Here is a 26,598-nt window from a genome sequence, read left to right as displayed (position 1 = left end):
TGGCAATATCAGATATCTCGGCGGTTGTAGTTATCAACAAAAGAACTTGTTAATTATAACAAGTATCAACTTGGACTGTTTATGACGGAGGAATATACACATGGGATTGTCCCAGAGCCCTAAGAGGCTACAAGCTCCGGGCTCATAACCTTTAAGCAATTCAATGGCTCAGGGGTGGGCAATATGGAACGGTTTCTTCATTCCTTGGTGGTACTCCATAGCTAAAATTATGATATCGAGATGTAGAGCAGCCTGCTAAACGCGTTGGTTCATGTGGCAGGATTGCTCAGAAATGCTGACAACCTGCCTGAGTAGATATTGGCAAGAGGCGGGTTTTTCCTTAGGAGATGTAGGGAGTTGGAGTCTGGGAAAAGTCGGCGTTCGCCTAAGGTGTGGTCACTCTAACGTGCTAACTCCCTTCTGAGCCAGACAAGTCTGAAGCAGGAAGGGGAAGCTTCCTGTCCTGCTTCGGGGAATTGTAGGGAACGATGTATGAGACACTATTCCTCCTAGGTTGAGCTCTGCGGGATGTCTTGTCGTAGCCTCGAGGCGGAAGATGGACGCATATTGATGATTACCTTCTCGACTCTAGGAACGCAAATATGATGTGACAGATACTGTAGCGGGACTGTTTCAACAAGGTTGACGCGATTCGCACTCGAGGGAGAGCGTCGGGGTGAAATCGCAGAAATTGTGACGTGTGCACTCGGACAGTGGCGCAGCAGACAGCAGACGTACGTTGGAGTATCCATAGTTTGAGTGATCATATCTCAGATGACCCACTTTCCAATGCTCTTTGTGGGATGGTTGGCGTCGTGAGTGGGTTATGGGGTGTCGAGGCGGAAAATACTAGGGAGATGTCGGGATTGATAGCTATCTCCGGCTATAATTATCCAGAAAATGATGGAAATCATGACAAGAAGAGTGATATATCAGCGCATCAAGCAATCTTATTCTTTGAGACCAATAATCCATCCCCTGTTCGTTGTTGAAACGGCGGATAAGAGAAATCGATGGCTTTGATGATGATGCTTTTGGCTTGCGCAATCAAAAGTGGAGCTGCAAAGCTTGGCCCAGCCGCTCAAGCTCATCCCCTTCAGGAACCTGCTTGCGGATAACACATTAACCTTCATGTCTGGAACAACACTTAGTCTCTTTTTCTTCCATACAGACAAGCGAACTCTCCCACTTCAGCTTGGCAGTGCGTTGATTGCGTCATGCTTTAATTATAGAGACGCTCCACCTCCCTTCAGTAACAAAGGAGATGTGATGGGGTGATAAGATGGAAATATATACATCCATTCAACTTCAAGTGCTAGCCACGCTGATGTCTGCTGGCTCATCAGTTCAATCTGCGATTATCCTCATGATATGCTGCGTCCACACTCTCGCCGCCCTTGGACTGGGTTCATAACTGGTTTCTTTGTGTTGAGCACATTGCTTGCAGCCATCATCTTTATAGGCATCCCTAGTCTACAGCGCTTACGCCTACGTATCGGCGTCTCATTGTTCGACTCAGGGGTACTAGGCCTGTACCCCGTCCACGAATATGTCTCGACTGATCTTGTGTCCTCGAAGCTGGAACAGGTAGCGTGGGACCCGCGATGCAGCAACGATCTGATCTTCCTCTCGGCTCGCGGCGACGCGGTCGAGCAGCCAGGACCCATGATCTTCAATGCCCAAGGGGAACTGGTGTGGAAGTTGCCACCCACCTCCGAGCGGCTGGACAATTTTCAAGTGCAAGAGTACCGCGGAGAGACCTTCTTGACCTACTGGCATGGGGTCGGAGAGAATGGCCATGGGCGCGGCTCCTGGATCATGGTATATTGACCCTTCGCATGCTGCGTTAATGGACACATATCTGACAGATCCGCTGGTTAGATGGATTCGACCTATACTCCCCGTCTCGAAGTCCGAGCCGTGGGCATGGCGGAGGGAGATATGCACGAATTCCGCATCACTGCCAACAACACTGCCCTCGTCATTGTCTACACCACCCAACCGGCAGATTTGAGCGATCTGGGCGGGCCACAGCAAGGGTATATACACGAGTGTCTCTTTCAGGAGATTGACATCGCCACCGGAGAGTTAATCTTCGAATGGCGCATGTCAGAGCATGTGCCCCTAGCCAGCTCCTACGAGGCATTACTGGGCAATGGGTGGAGCCCCGCGCATCCCTACGACGTCTTCCACATGAACAGCGTCGACAAGGACGAGGCCGGCAACTACCTGATTTCTGCACGACACACGCACTCGATCACCAGCGTCGACGGCCGCACAGGTGCGGTGCTCTGGACGCTTGGCGGAGCGCTGAACGAGTTTGCGGATGCCTCAAACGGCTCCGCCACCGACTTCGCCTGGCAGCACCATGCGCGGTGGCAGGATAGCCAGACGATCACCCTGCTCGACAACGGCGCCAAGTGGTTCTTCGACGAGCCCACCGCCAGCCGTGGGCTAGTTTTGGAGCTGGACGTGCCCAATCGCATCGCGACTGTCAAGGCGACCTACCAGACCCCCACAGAACAGGCCACCGGCGCGCTCTCGCAAGGAAGCATGCAGTTGCTGCCGGACACAGGCAACGTCTTCATCGGCTGGGGCCACTGCGCCGCGTTCACGGAGTTCGCGCCCGACGGGGAAGTGCTGTGCGACACCCATTTCGGGGCGAGTAACTGGTTCCAGCTGGGCCGGGTGATGTCCTATCGGACTACCAGGGGCCGCTGGGTTGGCCGACCCAGAACCCGACCTGACGCGGTCGTCCGCGGGTCTTCAGTATACGTGAGCTGGAATGGAGCTACGGAGGTGGCAAGGTGGCAGGTCCAACGCTGGGACGGTCGCAACATGGGCCCGCAGATGGCCTTCACTCCCGAGCAGACTGTCCCTCGCGACGGGTTCGAGACCGAGATCCCTCTCTCTGGCGAGGCAGGGACGGCGGTCTATTTCCGAGTGGCCGCCCTAGACACGCAGGGTCAGGTCCTCGGAGTCTCCCAGGTGATGGGGCAGCAACTCCAAGGCTGGGGCGAGCGGTTCGCGAGCCGATATCTCGACCCCATGTCGAGTGAAGTGGAGACGACGCTGGTGCTAGTCGGCGGTTGTCTGAGCTGGTGCGTCTTTCTGCTCTGGAGATGGATTGTGAATCGCAGGTGGCAGCGCCGGGGATATAAGCCTCTGTCGCTGGAGATGTCAGATCGATATAGCACGGACGATTCCCAAGCAGTCTTAGGATGAGTCGCATGGTCTGGATGTAGATTTGGCAGTTAATATTCTTCTGTGTTTTTTTCTTTTTTTCACGCGTATATCACTATAGCAGCTACTGTACTTTGAACCTGTATGATCTTGTATTGAAACCATTGCATTAAATAGAGACCACAAACAAATCTACTCGAACCAAACACCACCCACTCAGTAACCCCAAACACCCAACTCACCATCGACCAACCTATTTCTCACATCCTCAGCCACTAACCCCACTTCATCACGCCCTCCGACTCTCCAACTCACTCCCCCTTCTGCCCCCCCTTTCCCTCCCCCTTCTTCTCCCCCTCATTATCCTCTTCACACCCATTAACCATCAAAAACCTCCTCTTCTCCCACCCCACCACATCCCCCCCCAAGTTCCCCTTCCGCAACACCCGTCCCGGCACCACACCCTTCTCCTCCAACCACATCAGCGGCCAAAAGACCGCACACCCCACAATACAAAACAGCGTCGCCCACGTCTGCGCCGCCAGCACCAACAACTGCCCAAGCCCCCAGGGCATGACGAACTTGACGAACTCCGACGGCTGGTAGAAGTCCTCCTGCTTCTTGATGTAGTAGCGTTTCCCGGACCCCTGGACGGGGGTGCGCCCGTCCTCCGGGTCGGTGGTCAGGTCGAGGACCGTGGTCAGGGTCACCGGCGCCACGTGGAAGGGCACCAGCCAGATGGAGAAGATTTGGGAGATGGTGAGGTACAGTTTCAGACTGGGTTTGTCGAATGCTTTTTGCGGGTTGGGGTTAGCGGTGGGAACGGAGCCCGGGGGTTCGCTACGTCACGTACCAACCGATTGCACCTCCAGTTCTATCCGCGGGGACATGATCTTGTACCATTGGTAGATCTTCTCGATGAACCAGCGGCTGCCCGGGTAGCTCCAGACGCGGCAGAAGGGGTGGACGAAGGCGGCGGACGGGGTGAAGAATCTCTGGATCGTGCGCTCTTGGTCTTGCGGGGTGGATTGGGTGAGGTGGTGGATTATGGTGGTGATTTCGGAGGCTGTTCTCGATGTTAGTGGTTGCTTTGGAATTGTGGTGGTGGTGGTGGGGACTTACCTGGGTCTTCCATGTTGAGTGATTGATTGGTGCTTTAAGTCAAGAAGGGCAGGGTAAATTGGTGAAACACTACTAGATAGTAAGTTGAATTGATGTTGAGATGATGCTGGTTCAATGGGAATGGATTGAAAATATAGGCAGGGTTGATACAATGAAGTGATTGAGGGATGATGTCACCGGTTGCGTTGCATGTGAAAATCCCGGATTCTCGGAACGAGTAAACTCTTCACTCCACCCTTAGTAACCAACAATCTGGACAATATCTGGACAAAGAATCACGACTTTTCATGGTATCGAATGTTATCTGAAAATACTCCACACAAAAAACAAACACAAAGCATAGAAATCACCGCTTCCAGCTGTCAACCTTCTTGCGCCGCTTCTCGAAGATCTGACCAACTCCCACTCCATCGTCCCGCTGGCCATCCTCGGTGACCTTGCGTTTCCGACTCTTGTCCAATGCACCTCCGCTGCCCTTGGCCCGGCGAGTGAGTTTCGTGATCCGGTCGGCGCCCGCGGTAAGGTCCCTCCAATCTTCACCACCGTACTGGTTCTGCGGTCCCTCGGCCCGGAGTCGCTTGGCACGGTCCTTCTTGCTTTCCTTCATCAGGCGCACAAAGTTGGTCTCTTCGTATGCCGTCCGCTCGGCCTCCCGCTCGCGCTCCTTCTTCGACTTCGTGTGTCGACCACCCTGCACAATCGTGCTACCAATGCTCGGCTCCGCCATGGGAGCGGACGACATCTCCGCGCTAACGAACTCGTCAATGACATTCGACCGCTGCGCGGGCCGCTCGCGGCGCTCTTTCCGCTCGGTTGTGGGTAGAGCCGTAGGCATGATCCGGGGCGGTCGGTAGATACCATCGCCGGCGGGTTCTTGGCCGAACTTGTCGGGTCTGGCTTGGGGTTCCGCCTTCTTCGAGAAGGCCGAGACATTGGGCCGGTAGGCCATCTCGTCGATGTCCTCTCCGTCTCCCTCCTCCTCATCCTCCTCATCGCTGTCGCCCTCGCTGTCGCTGCTGCCCTCGGATCCGGAATCCTCAGCGTCGGCGCCCTTGGCTTTCTTGCTCTTACTCGTAGAAACACCATCCCGCTCTGCGCGCTCAGCATCCTCCGCGGCCTTGATGACTTTGTCCACCTGGTACTTCAGTCTACCCTCCAGCGGGCGGACACCGCGGTCCAGGTAGACGCGTAGCTCCACGAGTTTCTTGACGATGTCCTCCGGGAGGGACTCGTCGACATCCTCGTCTTCTTCATCTTTCTTCAGGCCTCGCAGTTGGAAGATGATCAAGAAGACGAGGTTCTGGAGGTATGACAGGAGGAGGTCGGATTTGGTGTCGAGAAGCGAAATGCCGTCTTGCGGCGGCTCGATCGACACATCGGAGGGGGTTTCCCGTTCGGCCTTGGGCAGGGACGAGCCGGTGTTGTTCAAACATGTAGTGAGAGTTTCCAGGAGAGCGGAGACATTCTGCAGGTCCGAAGGCGCAGTTTGCGACACTGCCGCCGCCATTGCGATTTGATGGGTGTGTGTGATTTCGTTCTGATGTGTTTGGCCGCGGAAGATTTCGATGGGAAATTTTTAGAGATGGCTTATCGGCACGTGCCGATTAAGTCCTTAGTGTCCTTGTCCTTAGTCAATGGAAACGGGATGTCACGTGGGCCAAGAGCGACGAGCTGGCCTCATCAACGGGAGCAACTGTGAAGTGACGACGCTCCCGCCGTTCTGGGAACAGCTCGGTTTGGTCTCTCCCAATTCTTCTTTTCTCCCATTCCGTTCCCTCATAAAGGTGCCGCATTCCTCCGCCCTTCGAGTTGGTTTCTGCTACAGTTTCCCCTCGAGCGGCCAACTCGTGCGATCTTCGAGAATCGCTTGTGGCGTGGAAGCTACCATCTGTGAGTTTCATTCCCAAACAAAAGCTACGCATACTATCGGTGGTGGCTAGGCCCGGCCCCGAGCATCCTATCTCTTGGCCTCCTCTCAGAGCCACGGACACGAGCTAATATACCGCCCGCCTCTTTCTAGAATCGCCCACCATGTGGTTCAGCAATCGAGCGCTGCCTTTGACCACCCTTCTTCTTTCTGCCCCTTCGTTGTCCGCCGCTTTCTACCTCCCCGGTGTTGCCCCGACCTCGTACGATGAGGGTCAGTCGGTGCCGCTCTACGTGAACCACCTTACCCCCGGTCTCGCGCAGCAGGACGAGCAGCTGCACTCCGTCTTCTCCTACGACTACTATCACCCGGCCTTCAGGTTCTGCGCTCCCGAGGGCGGGCCCAAGGATGTCCGGGAATCATTAGGGTCCATTCTGTTCGGCGACCGGATCCAAACGTCACCGCTGGAGCTGCACATGGGCAAGAATGAGACCTGCAAGGCCATCTGTGGCACGGCCACCTTCGACGCCCGCAGTGCGAAGTTCGTCAACCGGAGGATCGAGCAGGGATACAACATCAACTGGCTGGTTGACGGTCTGCCCGGCGCCCAGATCAACATGGAGGCTGTGACCCAGGACAAGTTCTACAGCCCGGGATTCGCGCTCGGCTCAATCAACGATGACGGCCTTCCGGTGCTGAACAACCATTTCGAGATCCTGATCGACTATCATCGGGTCGGGTACGGGGCCCAAGATAAGTACCGCGTCGTCGGTGTGCTTGTGCAACCCGAGTCGCGGGCCAACGCTCGGATCTTGGAAGACGGGACCGCGGAGTGCGAAACGGATGGGACTGGCGTTGTTCTAAACGAGGAAGGTGAGACGACCGTGGCTTGGACCTACAGTGTCTACTGGCGTGAGTCGTCCACCCCGTGGGCGACCCGTTGGGATAAGTACCTGCACGTCTACGACCCCAAAATCCATTGGTTTTCTCTGATCAACTCGGCCGTGTTCGTGGTGTTCCTCGTGGGTATGGTCAGCATGATTCTTATCCGGGCTCTGAAGAAGGATATCGCTCGCTATAACAGACTCGACATGATCAACCTGGATGATTTCGACAGCACTTCGGCAGCCGTGGAGGACGGCATCCAGGAGGATTCGGGCTGGAAGTTGGTTCATGGCGATGTGTTCCGGTGCCCTAAGGCTCCCCTGCTGCTCAGCGTGCTTGTGGGCAATGGCGCTCAGCTCTTCATGATGACCGGTGTCACCGTTGGTAAGCTGCCTTGCAACTAATTTGCATGTCGTAGCATTGACTTTTATGGACAGTGTTTGCCCTCTTCGGTCTCCTTTCCCCTGCGAACCGTGGCTTCCTTGCGACGGCCATTCTCATCATTTACACGCTCTTTGGCTTCATCGGAGGCTATGTCTCGGCACGTGTCTACAAGTCTTTGGGCGGGGATGCCTGGAAGCGCAATATCATTATGACCCCTGTGCTGGTCCCGGCCCTTATCTTCGGCACTTTCTTTCTGCTCAACCTCTTTGTCTGGGCCAAGGGATCCAGCGGAGCTGTACCCTTCACCACCATGCTCGCTCTGGTCATGATTTGGTTCGTCATCAGCGTGCCGCTCAGTGTGGCAGGAAGCTGGCTAGGATTCAAACAACAGGTAGATCACTCCCGAGCGTGCCGACGGCGAGTCTTGCTAACGAGTTGACAGGCCATTGAGGGTCCGACCAAGACCAACCAAATCCCGCGCCAAGTGCCGCCCATGGCTGGCACACTCCGCCCGATTCCGTCGCTCCTGTTGACCGGCATTCTGCCCTTCGGAGCCATCTTTGTGGAGCTCTATTTCATCATGACTTCGCTCTGGACCAACAAGATCTACTACATGTTTGGGTTCCTGTTCCTTTGCTATGGCTTGATGGTCATCACCTCGGCTGCCACGACGGTTCTGTTGGTATATTTCCTGCTGTGTGCGGAGAACTACCGGTGGCACTGGAGGGCGTTTGCCGGCGCGGGAATGACCGGAGTGTACGTGTTCCTGAACGCCTTGCTGTTCTGGATCACGCGGGTCAGTTTTGGTGGCCTCACGGGTGCTGTTCTGTACATTGGCTATTCCGCCTTGATCGGCTTCGTGGTCTTTATTCTGACCGGTATGTTGTCGACCCTCTTGAGATTGAGGATGCCTTAGAGTATTCAACTGACCATTAATGAACAGGCTCGATTGGCTTCTTTGCCAGCTGGGCGTTTGTGCAGCGCATCTACGGCTCGATCAAGGTCGACTAGAGAATCTGCAGTCACAATTTCTGATCGCGTCGTCAACTCGGCCCGCTCCCTGTGGAGCCACCGAGGCGTTTTGCCTCGCCCAGGCCAACCAGAAAAACCCCCTTCCTCTGCCTCATCCGGGGTATGACTGCTATTATTAACCCCCCCCCCCCCCCCCCAGCGTTAGACTTTCGCAGACTCTGGGACAATGGTTCGCACTCGTGAAGCATGACCATCTCCTGGGAATCTTGTCGTTTTTGTTCCTCGTAGGCCCAGTCGGTCGCTGGTCGCTGCTCTTGTCATTTTTATGAGATAGTTGTCACGGTCCCTTGTCTAGGATATCCCATGTAAAGCGACAGTTTATTGTTCTATTGCTTTGCGCATGATTCGTGCTTTCCTCTGTCATACTGCGCTGGTGTTTGTTGTTTTGTTCTTTTTCTTTTTTGGAGGGGTGGTTGTACATAAATCGGGGGAACGAGTGACGGACGGATTGACTGTTGATCTCTGAAAAGGGCAATGATGGGGGGATGGGGGAGACCCATTGGGCGGTGTCCGTATGTGACTATGTGTACAATATGATGGTAGAGTGTGGAGTGGAGACAGTGGGAGAGGGTGACGAAGAGATGTGCATGTTGTGAGGATCTAGCCCAACCCAAGTCAACCCAAGTCGTGTTTCAACCGCAAGGGCAATTGCCAAGGCCGCACATAAACATGTTCTGGACCGGCGGCTCGGGGCTATGAAGGAAGGAAGCATCACCGATTCGATCCCTCGGGCGTCGCCACTACTTTTCCTCTGGCCCAGTTCTCATTTCTCATTTCTCAATTAAATCGGATTCCTCTTCTTGTCCGTGTTCTGTTCTTTCTAAAATCATCCTGCTATTGCGACGGTCACCCTCGTCTTCACGCCTACACTGCACTAGACTTACACTACACCACTATACTATCTCCCCCTAACAGCCTCGGTCTTTTTTATTCCCTCTTATCGGTCCCACCACCGCCGCTTGATTTACCCCGCGCTATCCGAAACTCCGTGTCTTCTCGTCCTTCTCTGCGCCGTCCATCCCGCACACGCACCCCTGACGCACCCCTCTCTTACCTTTCTATATCACCAAAATCGGCACTGTGGTGTCCGCATAGTTGACAATGGGCAAGTCGTAAGTGATGCGCTTCCCCAGTTGTCCCCCGTCGCCGTTCAAGAGGCGACGGAGAGATGGAGACGCAAGCCAGGGCGCAATACAATGTTTTGGGGTCTTGTGTCGCAGATGAATCTCTTGGGACTTTTCTCTCCATGAGACAAACGCAGTCTAGATCTGTCTTCTAGCCCTCTGCGCACCCCATGTTCTGCGAAACCTCTTGCATGAACCCCCTCTCCCCCGGTCGAACCCTTATCCGCCGTGCGGCGACGGCTTCCTCCCTCGTTCCAAACATGTACTCATGTTGTCACATTACCCGCAAACCACAAAACTAACGTCATATTTTGTTCTACGGTAGACAGTCGAAGCTCTCCCCCGCTCAGCTGGACGAACTCCAAAAGGCGACACATTTCGATAAGAAGGAACTGCAGCAATGGTATAAGGGTGAGTGCCTTTTCGACCAGATCTATACAAACATGCAGCATATGGCTTGAGAGCGAGCACAACAACCCACCGGCAGCTCAACACGCAAAGCCAACAACCCCTTGCGAAAAGACGGACGATAGAATGTACAGGAGCTAACCTCCCCGGTCACGGAACAGGCTTCCTCAAAGACTGCCCGTCGGGCACCCTCACCAAGGAAGAGTTCCAGAAGATCTACCGCCAGTTCTTCCCCTTCGGCGACCCGTCCTCGTTCGCGAACTACGTGTTCCGGGTGTTCGACTCGGACAACAGCGGGATGATCGACTTCAAGGAGTTCATCTGTGCCTTGTCGGTGACCTCCCGGGGCAAGATGGAGGATAAGCTGGACTGGGCGTTCCAGCTGTACGACATCGACGGCGACGGGAAGATCACGTACGATGAGATGCTGGCGATCGTGGAGGCGATCTACAAGATGGTGCGTCGTGCCCCCTTTTTGTCCTATGGGCTGTTCCCTGAATTCCATCCCCACCCCCCACCGAAAACTGGCTAATGCTTCCCGTGCAGGTCGGCTCGATGGTAAAACTCCCCGAAGACGAAGACACCCCCGAGAAACGGGTGCGCAAGATCTTCCGCATGATGGACAAGGACGAGAACGGGAGCCTGGACATGGAGGAATTCAAGGAGGGGAGCAAACGGGACGAGACGATCGTGAGCGCCCTCTCGCTGTATGATGGGTTGGTATAAAGCTTCCCAGCCGTCCACTACTCGTATGTTGTTGTTTCTTTTTAACTGGAATTCTCTCCGCTCGGTGAAACTTGGCGCTTACTCGTTCTCGACTTGTTCTTGTTCTTGTTCCTCCTCTCCATTGTGCCTGTTTTCCGCTGTGCTGTTTTTGCAGTGTGCTATGTGGTGCTCTCCATGTCACGTGATACATGTTTTCATCTCGTCGTTGTTTCGCTAAGGATTCCCTACGAATTTAATGTTTGTGCTTGCGTTTGATGTGTGCGGGACATTTATGGGATCTTTTTTTTTCTCTTTTCCTTTCTTTTATTATGGTTTGTGAGTGTATGTGTTTATCTACATCCAAGACAGTCCGTCCAATTAGGGTGCGGGGTGGGGGGGGTCATAGTCAGCGTTATTGCAGTGCGCGCGCTCTCTCTCTCTCTTCTAAACCTGGTGGTATTGTCTTCTGCATTATGTTCTCGCCTTGTGGATTATGCAAACGCTTGACTTTTCTTTCCTGACGGCAGGGTTCTATGCTTAGTCTTCTTCATTCTTCCCATATACTTTCTCGATGTACATGTTTGCTGTTGCTGCTGCTGTTGCTGCTGCTCCTGTATATTCACTAGATCCCCGAGGCGGGTTCAAGGGTAGGGACCGAGATTTGTAAATACACTCCAAGATGTCATTGCTTGCTTACGTTATCTTGCAGACATGGCTACATTTCTTTACTATCCTCACCCGCGGCCTACAATGAGGTGAGCATAATTTCGGCGATGCCGATATCAGGAAACCATAGGATTTGGTTCAATTGTAAGGCATCTCGATCTCGTTCCGCAATTCTCATTGCTTGGTGCTGGGTCTATCGTGGATCGCCACGTACAAGAGGGTGGTGGGAGTCCGGGGGTGGTCATCCAGACACGACGACTGTCCATCTATAATTTGTAGAGGGAGCGGTGGTAGTGGGTATAGATAGATAGGCAAGTAGGAGGTAAGTAGGCGGTGGAGGGGGCGGTGGGGGTAATGAGATTTCCATCTAAACAGAGAATCAAAAGTATATCCCCTCAGCTTTCGAAACCAAGTAAAAGCAGGGCAGGGCAAGGCAAGAAGCACAAGAACCGCAAACGATATCATACGTAATCATGCCTCATGCCTCACAGTCAGAAAAAGAAAAGAGAGAGAGAATGGTTGGGATATCTTCTTTCCTCCCTAATCAATACGAGAGGGCGAAAAAAACACGACGTGGGCTTCATTCCTTTCGGCTTCACACATGATGCAACAAGAAAAGTATTTTCGGAGAATGAGAAAGATAATACACAATGAAAAAGAAAAATCGTGAGATATCATCGTCTATCGAAGAACCAGCTCGTGCGCTTGGCGCCAGTCTCCTGCGACTGGACGCCGGCTACGGGAGCACTGCTCTCATTTCCTCCGCCGCCGCCTCGGAGAGGCTTGGCAATTCGGGAGCCACTGAAGTTGAAGCCGCCGCTGGCGTCCATGCTGGGGAGTCCGCGGGTTGAGCCCTGCTTCGCGGCCTCGAGGCGCTCCTTGACGGCGGTGAGTTGGGCTTCGAAGCTGTTGTTGGTGAGATGCGTGGTTAGCTTGAGGTCTTGTCTTATGTGGGGATGGGATTAGCTGGAGAGGAATCCCTACCGGTGGTTCGCTTGGGTGAGTTTCTCCTGGCTCTCCTGGAGCAGGCTCTCCAAGCTGGCAATCCGCTCATTCCGGGCGATCAACTTTCGCTCCGCGATGGCGACCTCCTTCTTCAGGCTGCTGTTCTGCTCGACCAGCTGGCGCTGCACGTGGGTGAGCTGCTCAAGGTTGCGCTCCAGAAACGCCATCTTCTTCTGCTGCGCCCGGTTGTTCGAGGAGCGGAGGACGTTGTTGTATTGCTCGCGAGCATCATCCAGCGATATCTCGAGCTCGACCACCCGCTCGCAGCGGTTCTGCAGATCCCGCATCAGGGACTTCTTCATGGCGTCGAAGTCGGCGATCTGCTGCTGCAGGTTCTTGCCCGCCGCGCCGTTGGTGGACACTCGGGTCTGCGAGTCGGCAAGGGACTGGCGCAGCTTGCCCAGTTCTTCGTCCTTGCGTGCAATCTCGTTGCGCAGGTCCGTGACGGCCTGCATCTCCGCCTCCTTGCGCGTAACGTACACCTTCTCCAACCGCTCCCGGATCTCCTCCACGTCGCCCTCGCCCAGGTTTCGTTCCAGAAGGGTCTCGTATTCCCGCTCGATAGTCGTCAGCTTCTGTTCAACTTCCGCCCTGCGGCTGTCCTGCAGCTCGCTTAGCTCGCCCCGGTCATTCATAGTAAGCTCAGCCTGGCGTATGAATCCCTGGGTTTCCTGCAGACTAGTGCGCAGCTCCAGTAGGTCGTCGGGCGCGATCGTCTCCCCGGCTTCGCTAATCTTGTGCAGTTCGTCCACGCGTGACAGCAGTTCCTTAAGCTTGCGTTCGTTGTCGGAGAACACATCTCCGCCCAGGTCGAAGCCCGCCATCATCTTCGCCATCTTTTCGGCCTTCTTCTTTTCCTTCTCGTCCAGCGCAGCGCTGGTCTCCTTGGCCTTCATCCGTACGTCAAGCAACTGCTGCTTCACATCGTCTAATTCAGTGGTCAACTCCGAATTGGCTTCGCGAAGACTGTCCATGGTGATAGAAGCTTCCTTGCTCTCATATGACACCTTCTCCAATTGCATACGAAGCTCGTTCACCTCGGTGGTGAGCTTGTCGTTGTCCTTGCCCGAACGTGCGGTGTTCTCCTTCATGCTCTTCAACTCCTCCCGAGCCTCGCGCAGGCCCCGCTCAATGCTAGCAATGTGAGACTCTTTCTCCGCAATCTGGTCCTGCAGCTCGTTCTCCCGTCTCAGGAACTCTTCCCGCTCATCCTTCTCGAGAACCAGGCTTGGTGTGCTGGAACGGTCCCCTAATCTGGAGTCGGGACGAGGAGTCTCTGAGCGGGGAATGTCCTGGAAGCGAGAGGGAGTGCCAGGTCGAGGGGCGCGAGCCTCCGCCTTAGCCGCACTGACGACTTCTGAGCCTCTTGAAGGAGTCCAACGATCCTTGGGAACTGCTTCACCACTGCGCCACACATGAACTTCCGTCTCCAGCGCCGAGATATAGGTCTCGAAGTTGGTAACTTGACTCTGGGCCTTGCGGAGGAGCTGCTTCAATTCCGCCGGGCTGAGCTCTGCGTTCACCTTCGCCTTGTTCTTGATAGCCTTGGCGCGTACACCGAATCGCAGGGTCGAGATTGTTTCCGCATCGTTGTAGCTACTGGGCGAGCAGTTGATGATCAAGGTTGTCCGCGAGTTACCTCCCAAACTTTCTTGCAGAATTCGAGTGAGCTTGGAATCACGGTAGGGAATGTGCGTCGATTTGCCGTCCGTCAGCGCGTTGATGACCATGCCCAGAGCACTCAAACTCTTGTTGATCTTCTTCGCTTCCTCTAGAGTCTGACCACTCGCACCGGTCTTACCGACCTTCTCACTACCCGCCAGATCGACTAAGAAGAGCTGACCACTCTTGGCCGATCCGGTCTCCAGATTCTTCTGTGTAACGGTAATGACGAAGATAGAATGCGACCGAGAGGACTCCTGGTTCATGTTGGTCGCCGCAACCGCTCTGGCCGCACCACCCCGGCGCATCACCTCGTACACCTCCTGGACGCTGGACACATAGACCTCCAGCAGGCCCTTGACGTAGACGCCACGAGACTTCTCCTCGTGCACCGGCAGGTTGTCGTTCTGCGGTACGAGCAAGTCGCGAATCCGCTCCATGTAGATCTCCATGTAACTGACCCGCACCGTGTACTCGATGTTACTGGGACTGGTGAGGATGCTGGCGAAGATCTGCTCGACGATGCGCGGAATGATACCCTTGCCGATGTCGTCGTCGATGTCGGAACCCATCATCGTATACGACTTTCCCGCACCCGTCTGACCGTACGCGAAAACCGTGCCGTTATAGCCGTTCAGGATGTCATCCACAGTCGGTCGGATCGAGAAGTTGAAGACATCCTGCTGCTTCGAGTCCATGGGGAACACTTGATCGAAAGTGAAGGCTCCAGAGCCTTCTTTGGACTGTGGACATGCGCGAAAAGCCGGGATTTAGCAAAACCTGGGAACATGACCCCTCCCTCCCCGGCACTCTTGCTCTTCGGAAGAGTAGGGTGAGAAGAGAGAGGTTGCGGACACCTCAAAACGTTCACCTAAACAGGAGCACTCACATTGACGACACATGATTGTTCATTCTCGAATTCCACGATCGGTTCACCCCCGGACGCCAATTCGACTTTGTTCTGCGGTCGGAATCTCGCAACCACTGTGTCGCGGAGCGAGTTAGCTTAGTGGACACCATGACTTCACCTTCAAGCCCGAAGAACCAGAGGGCAAATAAACACAATAAACAGAGGGGGATGGAGAATGCGCACCCTTAATGGTGTTGGGGCCGTTGGGGCCAGATGACCTGTCAAGTCGAAAATTCCATCAGTTCTCGTTGCCGCGTGCGCGTTGTGAGAGTTGCCCACGAGGTAAGTGTGGGTTGAAGCGGTGAACAGGGGGTGGGAGGGGAGTAGCAAGAGCCAAAACAAACATACGCCATGATCACTCTGACCCGGACTCAAGGTGAGGCCGATGAAGAGGGAAAGGATGTGAATGACAAAGAGAAAGAGAAATAAAAAGGAAACAAGGAACCCCAGAGGGGGAGGGGGGTGTTGCGAAAATGGGAGAGGGGTGTTCGTTCAGATCACAAGAAGGTAATGAGAGAACAACAGGCTTGGGAGATGGAGAGCGGAGAGTAAGTACGAGTAAGTCAGTAAGTTACTGAGTAGACGGACAGAACGGACAGACGGGACGGGACAGACTAGACTAACTAACTAAACTACGGTTTGGGTCAGGGGTCCACGTGCAATTACGAGTAGGCCGGGCGGTCAGAAAGAACCACGACTACTTTAGCATCTCCCAATTTTGTGTTTCAGAAAAGAAGGCAGAGGTACTGTACAGTACAACGCAGTCAACCAGCTATGCTCGTGACGTGGGGTCATGGCCATCTCTGCCTAAGAAGTCTGAAGAAGTTTTGCATTCTTATCGGGCATTGAGGGAGGGGGAGTTGGAATGAACTAGGCGCATCAAACCTGTCTGTTGCAATAACTAAAGTTACCGAGCTCGAATTTCTCTACCCAAACCAAATTCTGCCTGGCACTCGCCTGCCAACTTCATTACTTCATCGGAATGCCTTCGTTCCACGGCCGAAATTTTTGACTAGGCAGGAATGTTGGGGTAAGACTACATCATGGCGGAACTGAAATCACTGGCAGACGGTTGTGAATGGAAACTCAAATTGAAAAAAGAATGCAAAGCAGGCCGAGTTGTCGGGCCGAGTATCTGACATGCAGTAGCAGCAAAGAGCAAGGAGACACCAAAGTCAAATGCATTCAAGTGAAACAACAAACAACATGAGCATAACATGAAATCGATGCAGTTATTCATAATTACCAATGGGAGATCACGATAAAAAGAACAGATCAAGATGTAACCAGGCGCCAAAACCCCACGCTGTGCACGTCATCAACGGGGTGCAAGTCCCTTGGGTTCACTGCCCTTGCATCTCCACAAGAGCATGATCAATGCCTTGGGCATCAAGCCCAGGTGGAACACAGGGCAAGACATTGTCAACATCGCCATGAACCAAGAGATCCAAACCCGCGTATAGCAATATATCATAGTCGTCTCCCCTCCTCTGTCGTCTCTAATCTTCCCAGCTCTTCTCGACGGTCTCGCGCACTCGCTTGATGTACTCCTTGCGGTTATCTTTGTACAGGTTCGAGGCTTCTACATTGGCGGGGGATGAGGTGTTCGGGTCGTTGAGCAAGCTATAGACAGAAAAGCGTTCGTTAGCATCGTTTTATTCCCGCCTCGTGATTGATCGGGGACAAGCAAGGCAGACAAGAGTCCTTACCTCTGAATACTGGTAAGGATCGCGGCCACGTCATAGGTTGGGCTCCAACGGTTCTGGAGGATGTCCAAGCAGAGCTCGCCCGTACCGTAGACATTCGGATGGAACATCTGGCTGATGAATTTGACGCCTGGAGGCTTGTTGGGATACTGCTCCTCGAAGTGCATCACGAGCCGGAATGTGCCGTCCTCAAAGGGCGTATCCGCGGGTCCGATAATGACCGCATTCCTGGAGCGGTTATCAGACTCAGACTCCATTGCGGGAGAGAACATCGAGACAGTTAGGATTGACTCACCAGGTCATGACATTGTCTGCTACAGGAGACGCGGAAACTCCAGCAGGAGGGTCAGTTTGCATACGCTAAGATGAAGCATAGCTGTTAGCTCATGTAGCTCGGCTTTGGTCGATAATCGATAACAAGCTTAAAGCGAGTCCTGAGACAAGAGACCCAGTTCAACGCAAGGGACAGAGGGTTGGATCCCACTAACGCGGCGGACAGCTACGTACCTTGAAATCGCGCATAAGGCGACGACGGGCAGAGGTCGACATTGTGGCGGGGTATCAGCGATGAACGAGGAGCTATCGGAAGCTGATCCAAGAACAAGTCAGGGTGCACGACTGCAGGTGGCAAAAATCACGGATGAGTGGCAGAGGGTGGGCGATGTGAGTGAAATATGAGGCGAAGAGGATAAGATCTCTCAGGCCGGGACTCTGAGTAATAAGACAACGAGGAGTTGAAGGCAGTGGAGAATCGGTCGGATGAGGTTCGGAAAGAGGAGAACAAACGGACGATAGTCGGAGCGGGAGGATGGGATGAGTAGGGCGGGCGGGCGTTGATCCTCACTGCTGGACTGCACCGTCAGAGACTCAGAGTGTTTGTTAGTTTTGTTGGACCAGTCACTGACCGTTGATTCAGCCAGCCTGAAGAACTAACCACGATAGGCATGGTGTGCTCATGCCATCCGAATTACCTAATGCTTATCCAGACACCCGGTGACTCTCACCGCCCGCTTGATCGGGAAGCATAGCATGCAGCCGGCTGCAGGCTCGGCCCCGTGCACGTGATTACGCATGAAGTGTGAGTGCAATCTTTCTCCTTCCCGCCCACATTGGACTAACCCGAAGCAGGAACAACTATAGATTCGTCCCGCCATACAATCGCTATAGCTGGAGACAGCATTCCAGCAATCAAAGGGATGCCAAGCAGTGCCGGTCGTTGACCAAATTCTCTGTGATAAATTCGAAACACAAAAAAAAGAATATCTATATCTCAATCATGAGAAGTTGTTGAATACCACCGCTGTCTCGAGATGCTAGGACCGTTGGAATTGCCGTTATTCCCCTCCTGCTCAGATTGCCTGGCCTGGTCGGCAGATGGGGAACTGGCCATCGGTGCGGGGGAATACGTCCAGGTCCTGGTCAGTCGTTTGTCCATCACTATCGAGCCTATGCGAATGATTTGCTAACTGCGAACAGACCCCCAAGACGGCCAATGAAAAAGCTGAACAGGGTCCTGTGCAAAAAGCCATCAACGACTGGCATTCCAATCGGTTCAGGGTCAATGTTTTCACTGAAAGCGAATGGCCAACCATCTATCCCCAGAAGCGCGACAATTTCTCTCTTGGCGGCGAGCAGTCCCTTAGCACCGTGGTAGGTCTGGCCTGGTCCCCTCCAGGACTCGCCAAGTTCCGGCGCTGTGTGCTCGCCGTCTTCACCTCCAATCTGCTGCTTTCCCTCTATGAGCCTGTCGGGATCCAAGGCAAATGGACGCGCGTAGCCATCGTCAACGACTCCCTGAAACTCCACTTCCAACCCCAGATCCAGGATGAGGGCTTGGCTCTGCGGAAATCATACATTCGGTCTTTTTCGTGGTCATCGCCTCTGAAAGCCCCTATCGCGGAGCAAAATGCGGACTCACTAGCAATTTGCGGCGTCGAGAGTCGCTGGGGCCATCACCTGTTGTCAGTTGCAAATGACTCTAAGGATGTGATCTTCCTACGAATACGAAGCTTGGTAGCAGTACATAGTCCAAGGTACACCGCTGATGTGCTCGCCCTAATTTCCTTAAATAAACCCTTTGTGAGCTATCCTGAGGCTCAGCCATCATCGCTCTTTGCCGCTACACTGCAATCTAAGGCCATTGTCTCATCAATGAATTGGGGCCCGTGGATCTTTCCGGGAGACGATGATCAGACGCAAAGTCCAACTGCCCGTCACGCGATAGGGAATCTGGCCGTTGTGTACGGGACAAAATTGAGGGTCCTCAGACTAGAAGTTGACCCAGCATCTCTCAAGTACGGAGCAGACGTGGGTCTGCCTCCCGAGCCAGTGGCCAAGTCAGAGGAGAACGCTTCAGTGTCTTGCAAGGGACTGGAAGATCATCGTTTCACCGGTCCCATTGAATGGATCAGTCTGGTAAGACAGAATCTCACAGGGAAATAATTCTCGATTAACAACCACACCAGGGTAATGCGCAGGCTCTTTCTTTGGCTGCGGGTGTCTTTGGGGGCCTCGCTCTTATCACAATGCCTCACTCAGCATATGAAGGACATGAGCAGAAATCCACACAGATTGAGTTCAAACACCTACCATTCTATGAGGACACGGCGGCAGAGGTCCAGTCCGAAGCCCCAAGGCACTGGGATCCAATATCATGTAAGCAATATTCTGTCAACCACACTAGTCCTAGCCCACGCTGACACGGGCAAGCCATGACTGTCACACGAGACCCTGAGTCTCAGAATCTCGCGCTGCATGTAGGAACAGGCGGCGGCTACGCGATAACGAAGCAATTCTCCTCGGAGCAGGAGGACCAGCCATTCTCCAAGGCCCCCTGGAAAAACCAAATTGACGATATGCGGGAACAGTTCGACTTCAATCGAGATTTCGGAGGCCTCGCCGTGGCCAGAATCTGGGGTCTGACCTCATGCAAGGGCATCGTTGCGAGCGCTACCACGCTCCACCCGGGAGACGTCATTGAATACCGCACAGCCGCCGAAGACCGAGTAATAGTCACCTTCTCCACAACCACTGGTGAAGTCGCAGACGAGCTCCCCAGCGGGCCAACAGCGACATTGGACCCCAGCTCTGCCTCTAAGCCTGACACCCCCAGTACAAGGCGCGATGCGGCCCTCCGGCACATTCTACAGTCCCAAAATGACGAAGGCGACAGCCCACCACTGCCACTGTCTGGTAGATTATTATACGCAGCAGCATGCTCCGCCATTGTCGATTGCGCCAATGGGGAGATCATGGCGCAAGCTCGCCAGGTTCTCATCAGACTCGCTACCATCACAGGCGCCGATCTGACCGAGGAGATCTCCAAATGCTCCACCTCCAAGAACACGGTAAAGGCCAAGTCCGCCGAGGAGCTCAGCGGGCCAGGGAGCTCTCTTTTCGAGAGATGCGATATCTGCGATGCCGGCGTTGCTTGGTATTCGAACCAGGAAGCGCAATGCGCCGCGGGTCACCTCTTCGGTATGTAGCACCCCCCAGAAACAATGGTATGCTATCCTGCACATCACAAACTAACAAACCTTTCCCGAATGCAGTGCGGTGTGGCTTGACGTCGCTAGCTATCCAAGACCCCGGGGTATCCAAATTCTGTTCCAGCTGTGGGAAAGAGTATCTGAACGAGGACGAGATGGACTCGTCCGATCCAGATCTCCAACGGTCTTGTCAACGTCTGTTCGACATGTTCGATACGTGCACCTTCTGCGGCGGGAAATTTCGTCCGTGATGTCAAGGTAGTTACCGGTATATAGCCCAGTAAATAATTTTACTTAACAAGACGATAAATGCTTCTCTCACCCAATTGCTCGGTGAACAAGAAACTAAATTCCATACGTATTTATTATATCGCTAATGGCACTAATACAGCCCCAGCAGCTTGCCCGCCACGGGATTCCACTCATCATCCCAACGACGGGCACTCTCTTGACGAGCCCCGTCACGCAGCCTTTCCAGCTTCGCATCATCCCCAAACAGCTCCACAAGATGGCCGACCAGCTCCTCCGCGCTGCCGAACCCACGCCCATTGACCCCCTCCGTCACCAGCTCCGGCCACGCCTCGAACCGGTTCCACCCCACCACCGGCAAACCCGCGCCAAACATGTCCACGACCTTCATGGGCAGATCCACGCCACTGCTGCTGGTGTGCAGGCTGACGCCCAGCGACGCCGACGCCAGCAGGCGCGCGTAGTCCTCCATGCTCAGCCACGCGGTGCGGATCGTCACATGCTCCAGCTTGCCCGCCGCTTCCAGCTCCCGAATGCGCCGGAGGTACATCTCCTTCTGGGGTCCCTTGCCCGTGATGATCGCCAAGATGGCAGGGAGTTCCGTGGGCTCCTTGCCGCCGCCGCCGCCGCTCTGCTGCTGCCGCGCCAGCGCAGAGTATCGGCACAGGGCGTCGATGAGCACGGAGAAGTCCTCGTCTGCGGTCCAGGAGGTGGAGCTGACCAGGACGCGGAGGGCGTTGGTTGCGATGAGCGGGCGCACGGATTCGGACTGCGGGAGGGAGTTGAGGAAGGCGGCGCGCGCGGCGCGGTCCGGGATGGGCTGGAAGTGGTCGGCGGGCCGGTCGTGGAGAGGCAAGATCGCGGCGTGATCGTTACGGATCCCGAAGTCCCGCTTGAGGACCGTGGCCATCGCTCTGGTGACGCAGAGGTGTGCTGTCGCGTATCGGCTGAAGAATCGCTCGTAGCGCTGCGAGAGGCGGACGAGCGGGTGCGTGTCGCCGAGCTTAAGGGCCAGGATCGTGTAGCCGAAGTTGTGCCAGTCGATTATTAGGCTGGTCTGGCGGAGGAGGCAGGTGAGGGAAGCGAGGGCGAGGGTAGGGATGGATGGGGGGTTCTGTTGTGGGAATGGGGGTTGAGGTTAGCAGGGTTGGTAGGTGTGGTAGGTGGGTAGGTTATGCGGGGCGACGACTGACTTGCACGAGAAGCCATTTGGCTGGTTTGGTTCGGTAGACGAGAATCCACCAGAGACATCCGATCTGGAATAGCACTTTGAGGGGTCCAAAGAGGAGGAAGAGAAGCTTGTTGCTTGTTTGGAGGAAGGTCGGGTGCGGGGGAAGCGCGATGATGGATATCCGGGGATGGGAGGTGATTTCGGGGTGGACTTCCGATTCTGAAGAAGCTATATATTAGTTTTAAGTTATATGACTGCAATTAATTCTGTTTACGCACCGTGGTAGCCGATGATGTCCACTTGGCCTCCGCCTCTTGCTACACTGAGCGCATGGTACTGCATGCGCGGGCTGCGACCAATGTCCCCTAGTACGAGAATCTGGACGGTTGTCTTGGGATTTTCAGGGCCATCTTTTTCAGAGGCAGGTTGGGGTGTATATCTTGAAGGGGCTAGGAGGATGATTGCCAGCGTGAGCGTTGTCGATGCGTAAAAGGCGATGCTGATGAGAGTTGCGAGCATGGTGACGACGGATCAAGCTCTTGGGGGATTATGAGATTGGTGACAGATGATCCGGCATCGTGCACAGCAATATTGAATCAAAGAATGGCGTACGATCAATAGGGCGTCTCAGCCGTGTATCGTTTAGCTTAGCCAGCAGAAGTATGTCTATTGATCCTGATCCCGCGCGACAATGGAAGAAAGAAATCTAGAGCTCTGGGGACAAGCTGGCCGGAGGAGGAATCCTGGGCCGATGAACGGAACCCCACACCGGAATACGGAGACACACACACACACGCCGGGCGCGTCAGAATAACAAATCGGGCAAATTGACAACAGGCGCGCGGCTCGCATTGATAGGTTACATGCCACTGGACCAATTAAGTATCTTCGGCATTTACTCCTTTGATTATCTTTCGGTCTAGCTTTATCTCTCTTACCCCGGATCGTCCCCTCCTAAGTTAAGTAAGTGCTTTGGGGACTGATTGATTACTCTTTCCAAGTTTCCATACACTCGATCTGACGTGTGTTCCTGAAATGTCAGGCAACGACCGAGATACCGTAATTACGTCCCAGCTGAAAGGCTAATCACGTGGCGCTCGTTATCACCGCCGGCCGATCGTCGCGCCGCTATCTGGGGGCTATTCATCCATCATCATCAGCGTTCTAAGATCGCCACAAGCGCCCTTCGCGGTCGCTCCTTTCTCTTCCATTCATTCCCTTTCCATTGACGCTATGCTGCATCTTCTGCTTTTATCTTCCGACCTATCATTCTTGCTGAGCTCTTAAAGCTCAATTGTTCTGCTTCTAGGCAGCTAGCTGTTCCCTGAAACCTCGGCTCAAGCACCGGCCTCTCACGAACCCCCTCCGGCTGTTGGCTGGACACTTGCAACGATTGTGCATAGCGCAGCGAAACTGACACAATGTCGGCCGGGACACCCGTCTCTATCGTGGAGACAGCTCCCCCTAATCATGGGCTTGGTCATTCTCGTGGTCACCGTTCGCGATCGTCTCGCAGGTCGCACGGGCCAGTTTCCATTTCGGCCTCCTCTTTCGACCTGTCTTCAGCAAATCAACAGCCCCCACCACCTGTGACCAGCCCTGTACTTCCCAATGACAACTCTGGAGACTCCGCCGGACATGCTCATCACCATACACACTCCCATGCATCAAATCATAGCGTCTGGGAAGCATCTGCTCATGAGCACTCCGTCTCTTCATGCAACCATGCACATCACACGAAGAATGATGGCGCTGCAGGGCTGATTGGTGCTCAATCGCTCAATGCATCGGTCGGGCCTGGGCCAAATACAATGTGAGTTCCTCAGTCGCGCTCTTCTAGCCAGTAATAACAATTGGAGAAGTCAAGATGCTCTCGCTGGACCCCTCCTGGCTCTGCCATGGATCGCCCTTTCCTGGTATTACCAACACCATGCGCATTGGAAGATACAACAGAGAATCTCAGACGATCCTGACGCAATCGCTTCGAGTATCGGCAAATTAGAACAAGTCGAACGGAAGACCGCCATGCTGACAGCAGTTACACTGATACTATATGGATGCGGACAGATCGTGCGATCGGCACAGCGGGGAGGATTCGACTCCCCTTCTGCACTTCCCCCGGTGAATTCAAGCACGGCAATGGTGGCACTTCTGCAAGCGGCTTCTCTTGCTCTGCCCATATATGCTGGTCTGAAAATTGGAGGGTTTCTGGTGGCTTTCAGCTTGCTCCTAGCGGTAGCCTCTGGAGTGCCTACGCTCCTCCAGGGGAATGGAGCCCACAGCAGTGGCCAATTTCGATTCAGTCAAAAGAAAGCAAGCGGTGCTGTTCTTGTCGCGGTCATCGTGCTGAGCTTTTTGGGCTTGAATGCAACCTGGGATGATCACCCTTTCTTCGGTTACGCTTCTTTGCTTGTGTCCGTCTTTGTACTTCGTCCTCCCCTCTCAGGGGCCAAGTCGGTTGATGTTGACCTCTCTACGCCCGCATCGTCCAAGAAGCAGCTTTCAGAGTTGGGTGCAAGCGCTACTTCAGCTGGTGATTCTGTGTTGGCTATTTTGTCAGGCTTGTCGCTGACACTCGTCACAATTGTTGTTTCCGGGAACGTCTCGTTCGAGGTCCCTGACATGATTTATCACCTTGCCGCCTCTGGTGCATTTGCAATCAGTCTAGTCTCTATTGCCCCTTCGCATCTACAGTCGCCGCATAAACTAGGCCTCATTCTTGGGACGGGTAGCGCTGCCCTATTCTCCTCGCCTCCGCTACAGGACAACGCTCAGGTCATCTATGTCTCTCGGATCATCGTTTCACTCGTCTCCTACCTTGCTGTCCGGTTTGATGGAAAGAATCTGCGCCATTCTGCGCATTCCCATGCTCATGAGCAGCACAGCCATTCATCTGCCGATGCTTCCAAAATCACCAGATTTATCCTCCACCACAGCGAATCGTATCCCCTTCTGTACAGTATTCTTAAGGAAACCGATTCGCGACGCATTTTCTACTTCATGTGGTAAGCTCCCGTACCACCCCACTATGTTTCACCATTGCTAACCCTTTTCAGCCTTAACTTCAGCTTCATGCTCGTGCAATTGGCATACGGCTTCTTAACTGGGTCTCTGGGACTGCTCAGCGATAGTATTCACATGTTCTTTGACTGCCTTGCTCTAGTCGTTGGTCTTTGTGCTGCTGTCATGAGCAAATGGCCTCCGAGTTCGAGGTTTCCCTACGGCTATGGCAAAGTCGACACGCTGTCTGGCTTTGCCAACGGCATCTTCCTGATGTGAGCAATGCGAACGACCATGCTTATGGCCTACGACTAATGGCATGCAGGATCATCAGTATTGAAATTATCTATGAGGCGGTCGAGAGGCTGTCTTCTGGCAGCCAAATGCACCGCATTGGTGAGCTTCTCGTTGTCAGCATTGCGGGTTTACTAGTGAACCTCGTCGGAATCATGGCCTTTGACCATGGACATGCGCATGGTCACGACCATGGTCACGGACACTCGCACGGTAACGAAAACATGCACGGCATCTTTTTACATATTCTCGCCGATACGCTGGGATCTGTGGCTGTGGTGATCTCGACCATTCTAGTTCACTACTCTGGCTGGCCAGGGTATGATCCCATCGCCTCGTGCTTGATCGCAATCCTGATCTTCGCCTCGGCAGTCCCGCTTGTCAGCAGCACGTCGAAGACTCTATTACTGGCGTTACCGGCTGATGTGGAGTACAATGTGCGCGAAGCTCTAGCCGGTGTCAGTACTCTCCGAGGAGTTGTCGGGTACACAGTACCTCGATTCTGGCTGGACGACACAGGCAAGGAGTCTTCTGGTCACCACCACCACCACCATGGTCATGATCATGGTCACAGCCACTCCCACGGTCATAGCCAGAGTCACGGCCATGACCATGATCATGATCACAACCATTCGCACTCCCACAGTCATGGTCATGGCAGTGATCACTCGCACTCTCACTCTCCCACCCACAATCATGCCCATGGCCACAGCCACGATCACGGCAGTCACTCTCATTCCCACAGCCATGACCACCACGACCACTCCCACGACACCCATAACCCCAAACTCCTCGGCGTCATCCACGTTATCGCTTCCCGCGGCGCTGACCTTGAAGACGTCCGCCAGCGCACAGTCAACTATCTTCGCGAGAAAGACATGGACATCCTTGTTCAGGTCGAGCGCGAAGGAGACGGCCGGTGTTGGTGCGGCGGAGGTGGAAACAAAACCTCCTAAAGCATTAACATTCTTTTTTTCTTCTAAAATATACATAATCTTTCTATGATGACTCTGGATCGGGCTGGATAGACCGGTCTTAAGGGTTTTTCGTTGATCTTCCCCCTGATTTACTTCACATGACGCTGTATGTATGTGTCGATGTATGTATGTATCTATGTCTCATTCAACTTTCGCCCTTCTTGTCTCTCTTCCTATGAAAGGGGGGTATTTTCTCAGCAATTTGGTGGCTGTCCATAACAGGGTCCGCCAATAGGTATATGAAATGGGGTTATACGTTCCAAGCAGTCGTCTGGAAGGGGTAGCGACGGATATGTACTGTATTATAGTCATTTATGAGTGTACAAGAATCAAGGGAGTCCGCAACCTGTTCCATTTTTTCACATATATACGGAGCAATTGAGTTACATATTGCTGTATTGTATCCCTAACCCGATGGGTAAAAGAGAAACCGGACGCACACAAGAATGGCCCATTCATTAATGAGGTTTCAATGTTACAATTCAGTCACGTCGCACATGTGCGCTCTTCACGTGAGATTGAATCATCACATTATGGGCACCCTGCTCCTCCCCCCCTCGGCCATAGCTCTCCTAGCTTTCCAGCACGGAAAGCGTGACTTGAATGGTCCACGTAGCCAGTCGCAGGTGTATCCCCACAACTTAGATGGAAAATTCAGAATTCATCGAAAGTATACTACATCCCCGCTATTGATTCAAGCATCATGAATGGCAATATATACAGCCGCCGGATAACGGTCTGTATGGACCCCGTACCCGCT

The 26,598-nt window shown here is 53.9% G+C and overlaps 10 protein-coding genes across 10 annotated transcripts; 5 read left to right on the top strand and 5 right to left on the bottom strand.

The window, feature by feature from the left end:
• Window positions 1-1,154: 1,154 nt before the first annotated feature.
• Window positions 1,155-3,225, top strand: BO95DRAFT_472498 (arylsulfotransferase family protein; the record flags this gene model as incomplete). Its single annotated transcript, XM_025589655.1, has 3 exons — window positions 1,155-1,821; window positions 1,882-3,023; window positions 3,141-3,225. The coding sequence occupies exons 1-3, from the start codon at window positions 1,372-1,374 to the stop codon at window positions 3,223-3,225; spliced, it is 1,677 nt and encodes a 558-aa protein (XP_025443799.1). The 5' UTR covers window positions 1,155-1,371.
• Window positions 3,226-3,494: 269 nt separating this feature from the next.
• BO95DRAFT_493575 (uncharacterized protein) lies at window positions 3,495-4,489 on the bottom strand (the record flags this gene model as incomplete). Its single annotated transcript, XM_025590764.1, has 3 exons — window positions 4,306-4,489; window positions 4,037-4,249; window positions 3,495-3,976 (listed from the first exon to the last, which is right to left on the bottom strand). Exons 1-3 carry the CDS (start codon window positions 4,316-4,318, stop codon window positions 3,495-3,497), a joined length of 708 nt encoding a protein of 235 aa, XP_025443798.1. The 5' UTR covers window positions 4,319-4,489.
• Window positions 4,459-5,976, bottom strand: lcp5 (small subunit rRNA maturation protein LCP5). Its single transcript, XM_025592305.1, has one exon. It carries the CDS (start codon window positions 5,810-5,812, stop codon window positions 4,652-4,654), a length of 1,161 nt encoding a protein of 386 aa, XP_025443797.1. The 5' UTR covers window positions 5,813-5,976; the 3' UTR covers window positions 4,459-4,651.
• Window positions 5,977-6,336: 360 nt separating this feature from the next.
• On the top strand, window positions 6,337-8,452 carry BO95DRAFT_462302 (transmembrane 9 family protein; the record flags this gene model as incomplete). Its single annotated transcript, XM_025588901.1, has 4 exons — window positions 6,337-7,441; window positions 7,495-7,832; window positions 7,884-8,319; window positions 8,385-8,452. The coding sequence occupies 4 exons, from the start codon at window positions 6,337-6,339 to the stop codon at window positions 8,450-8,452; spliced, it is 1,947 nt and encodes a 648-aa protein (XP_025443796.1).
• Window positions 8,453-9,380: 928 nt separating this feature from the next.
• BO95DRAFT_88043 (EF-hand domain-containing protein) lies at window positions 9,381-10,858 on the top strand. The gene is made up of 4 exons (XM_025592304.1): window positions 9,381-9,585; window positions 9,923-10,008; window positions 10,167-10,462; window positions 10,552-10,858. The coding sequence occupies exons 1-4, from the start codon at window positions 9,575-9,577 to the stop codon at window positions 10,729-10,731; spliced, it is 573 nt and encodes a 190-aa protein (XP_025443795.1). The 5' UTR covers window positions 9,381-9,574; the 3' UTR covers window positions 10,732-10,858.
• A 1,192-nt stretch (window positions 10,859-12,050) lies between these two features.
• BO95DRAFT_430562 (putative kinesin family protein (KinA)) lies at window positions 12,051-15,306 on the bottom strand (the record flags this gene model as incomplete). The annotated part of the gene is made up of 5 exons (XM_025584965.1): window positions 12,051-12,282; window positions 12,361-14,786; window positions 14,933-15,027; window positions 15,137-15,171; window positions 15,302-15,306. The coding sequence occupies 5 exons, from the start codon at window positions 15,304-15,306 to the stop codon at window positions 12,051-12,053; spliced, it is 2,793 nt and encodes a 930-aa protein (XP_025443794.1).
• Window positions 15,307-16,452: 1,146 nt separating this feature from the next.
• On the bottom strand, window positions 16,453-17,208 carry ubc2 (E2 ubiquitin-conjugating protein RAD6; the record flags this gene model as incomplete). The annotated part of the gene is made up of 4 exons (XM_025582450.1): window positions 16,453-16,576; window positions 16,663-16,887; window positions 16,955-17,019; window positions 17,167-17,208. 4 exons carry the CDS (start codon window positions 17,206-17,208, stop codon window positions 16,453-16,455), a joined length of 456 nt encoding a protein of 151 aa, XP_025443793.1.
• A 603-nt stretch (window positions 17,209-17,811) lies between these two features.
• Window positions 17,812-20,398, top strand: BO95DRAFT_410535 (uncharacterized protein; the record flags this gene model as incomplete). Its single annotated transcript, XM_025584184.1, is given in 6 exon segments — window positions 17,812-18,077; window positions 18,136-19,074; window positions 19,125-19,314; window positions 19,369-19,697; window positions 19,809-20,140; window positions 20,155-20,398. 6 exon segments carry the CDS (start codon window positions 17,970-17,972, stop codon window positions 20,396-20,398), a joined length of 2,142 nt encoding a protein of 713 aa, XP_025443792.1. The 5' UTR covers window positions 17,812-17,969.
• Window positions 20,399-20,507: 109 nt separating this feature from the next.
• Window positions 20,508-22,284, bottom strand: BO95DRAFT_513264 (chitobiosyldiphosphodolichol beta-1,4 mannosyltransferase). Its single transcript, XM_025591598.1, has 3 exons — window positions 21,846-22,284; window positions 21,590-21,786; window positions 20,508-21,510 (listed from the first exon to the last, which is right to left on the bottom strand). Exons 1-3 carry the CDS (start codon window positions 22,084-22,086, stop codon window positions 20,530-20,532), a joined length of 1,419 nt encoding a protein of 472 aa, XP_025443791.1. The 5' UTR covers window positions 22,087-22,284; the 3' UTR covers window positions 20,508-20,529.
• A 452-nt stretch (window positions 22,285-22,736) lies between these two features.
• BO95DRAFT_513263 (metal cation transporter MSC2) lies at window positions 22,737-26,162 on the top strand. The gene is made up of 4 exons (XM_025591597.1): window positions 22,737-23,380; window positions 23,430-24,572; window positions 24,624-24,842; window positions 24,893-26,162. The coding sequence occupies exons 1-4, from the start codon at window positions 22,989-22,991 to the stop codon at window positions 25,815-25,817; spliced, it is 2,679 nt and encodes an 892-aa protein (XP_025443790.1). The 5' UTR covers window positions 22,737-22,988; the 3' UTR covers window positions 25,818-26,162.
• Window positions 26,163-26,598: the final 436 nt, after the last annotated feature.

Source organism: Aspergillus brunneoviolaceus, assembly GCF_003184695.1.
Source record: "Aspergillus brunneoviolaceus CBS 621.78 unplaced genomic scaffold BO95scaffold_22, whole genome shotgun sequence".
Taxonomy (NCBI): Eukaryota; Fungi; Ascomycota; class Eurotiomycetes; order Eurotiales; family Aspergillaceae; genus Aspergillus; species Aspergillus brunneoviolaceus.
The sequence above is the reverse complement of the archived record's forward strand: the minus strand, read 5'-3'. Positions and strand labels throughout refer to the sequence as shown.

What these genes read in the sequence shown, in the direction of transcription:
- lcp5 (XM_025592305.1), bottom strand. Translation starts at nt 5,812, where the DNA reads ATGGCGGCGGCAGTGTCGCAAACTGCGCCTTCGGACCTGCAGAATGTC.
- BO95DRAFT_88043 (XM_025592304.1), top strand. An exon ending in ACTGCAGCAATGGTATAAGG is followed by an intron (nt 10,009 to 10,166) that starts GTGAGTGCCTTT and finishes GTCACGGAACAG; the next exon opens with GCTTCCTCAAAGACTGCCCG. An exon ending in TGGAGGCGATCTACAAGATG is followed by an intron (nt 10,463 to 10,551) that starts GTGCGTCGTGCC and finishes CTTCCCGTGCAG; the next exon opens with GTCGGCTCGATGGTAAAACT.
- BO95DRAFT_513264 (XM_025591598.1), bottom strand. Translation starts at nt 22,086, where the DNA reads ATGCTCGCAACTCTCATCAGCATCGCCTTTTACGCATCGACAACGCTC. An exon ending in GGACATCATCGGCTACCACG is followed by an intron (nt 21,787 to 21,845) that starts GTGCGTAAACAG and finishes TAGCTTCTTCAG; the next exon opens with AATCGGAAGTCCACCCCGAA. An exon ending in CCAAATGGCTTCTCGTGCAA is followed by an intron (nt 21,511 to 21,589) that starts GTCAGTCGTCGC and finishes TTCCCACAACAG; the next exon opens with AACCCCCCATCCATCCCTAC.
- BO95DRAFT_513263 (XM_025591597.1), top strand. Translation starts at nt 22,989, where the DNA reads ATGTCGGCCGGGACACCCGTCTCTATCGTGGAGACAGCTCCCCCTAAT. An exon ending in GGGCCTGGGCCAAATACAAT is followed by an intron (nt 23,381 to 23,429) that starts GTGAGTTCCTCA and finishes CAATTGGAGAAG; the next exon opens with TCAAGATGCTCTCGCTGGAC. An exon ending in GCCAACGGCATCTTCCTGAT is followed by an intron (nt 24,843 to 24,892) that starts GTGAGCAATGCG and finishes AATGGCATGCAG; the next exon opens with GATCATCAGTATTGAAATTA.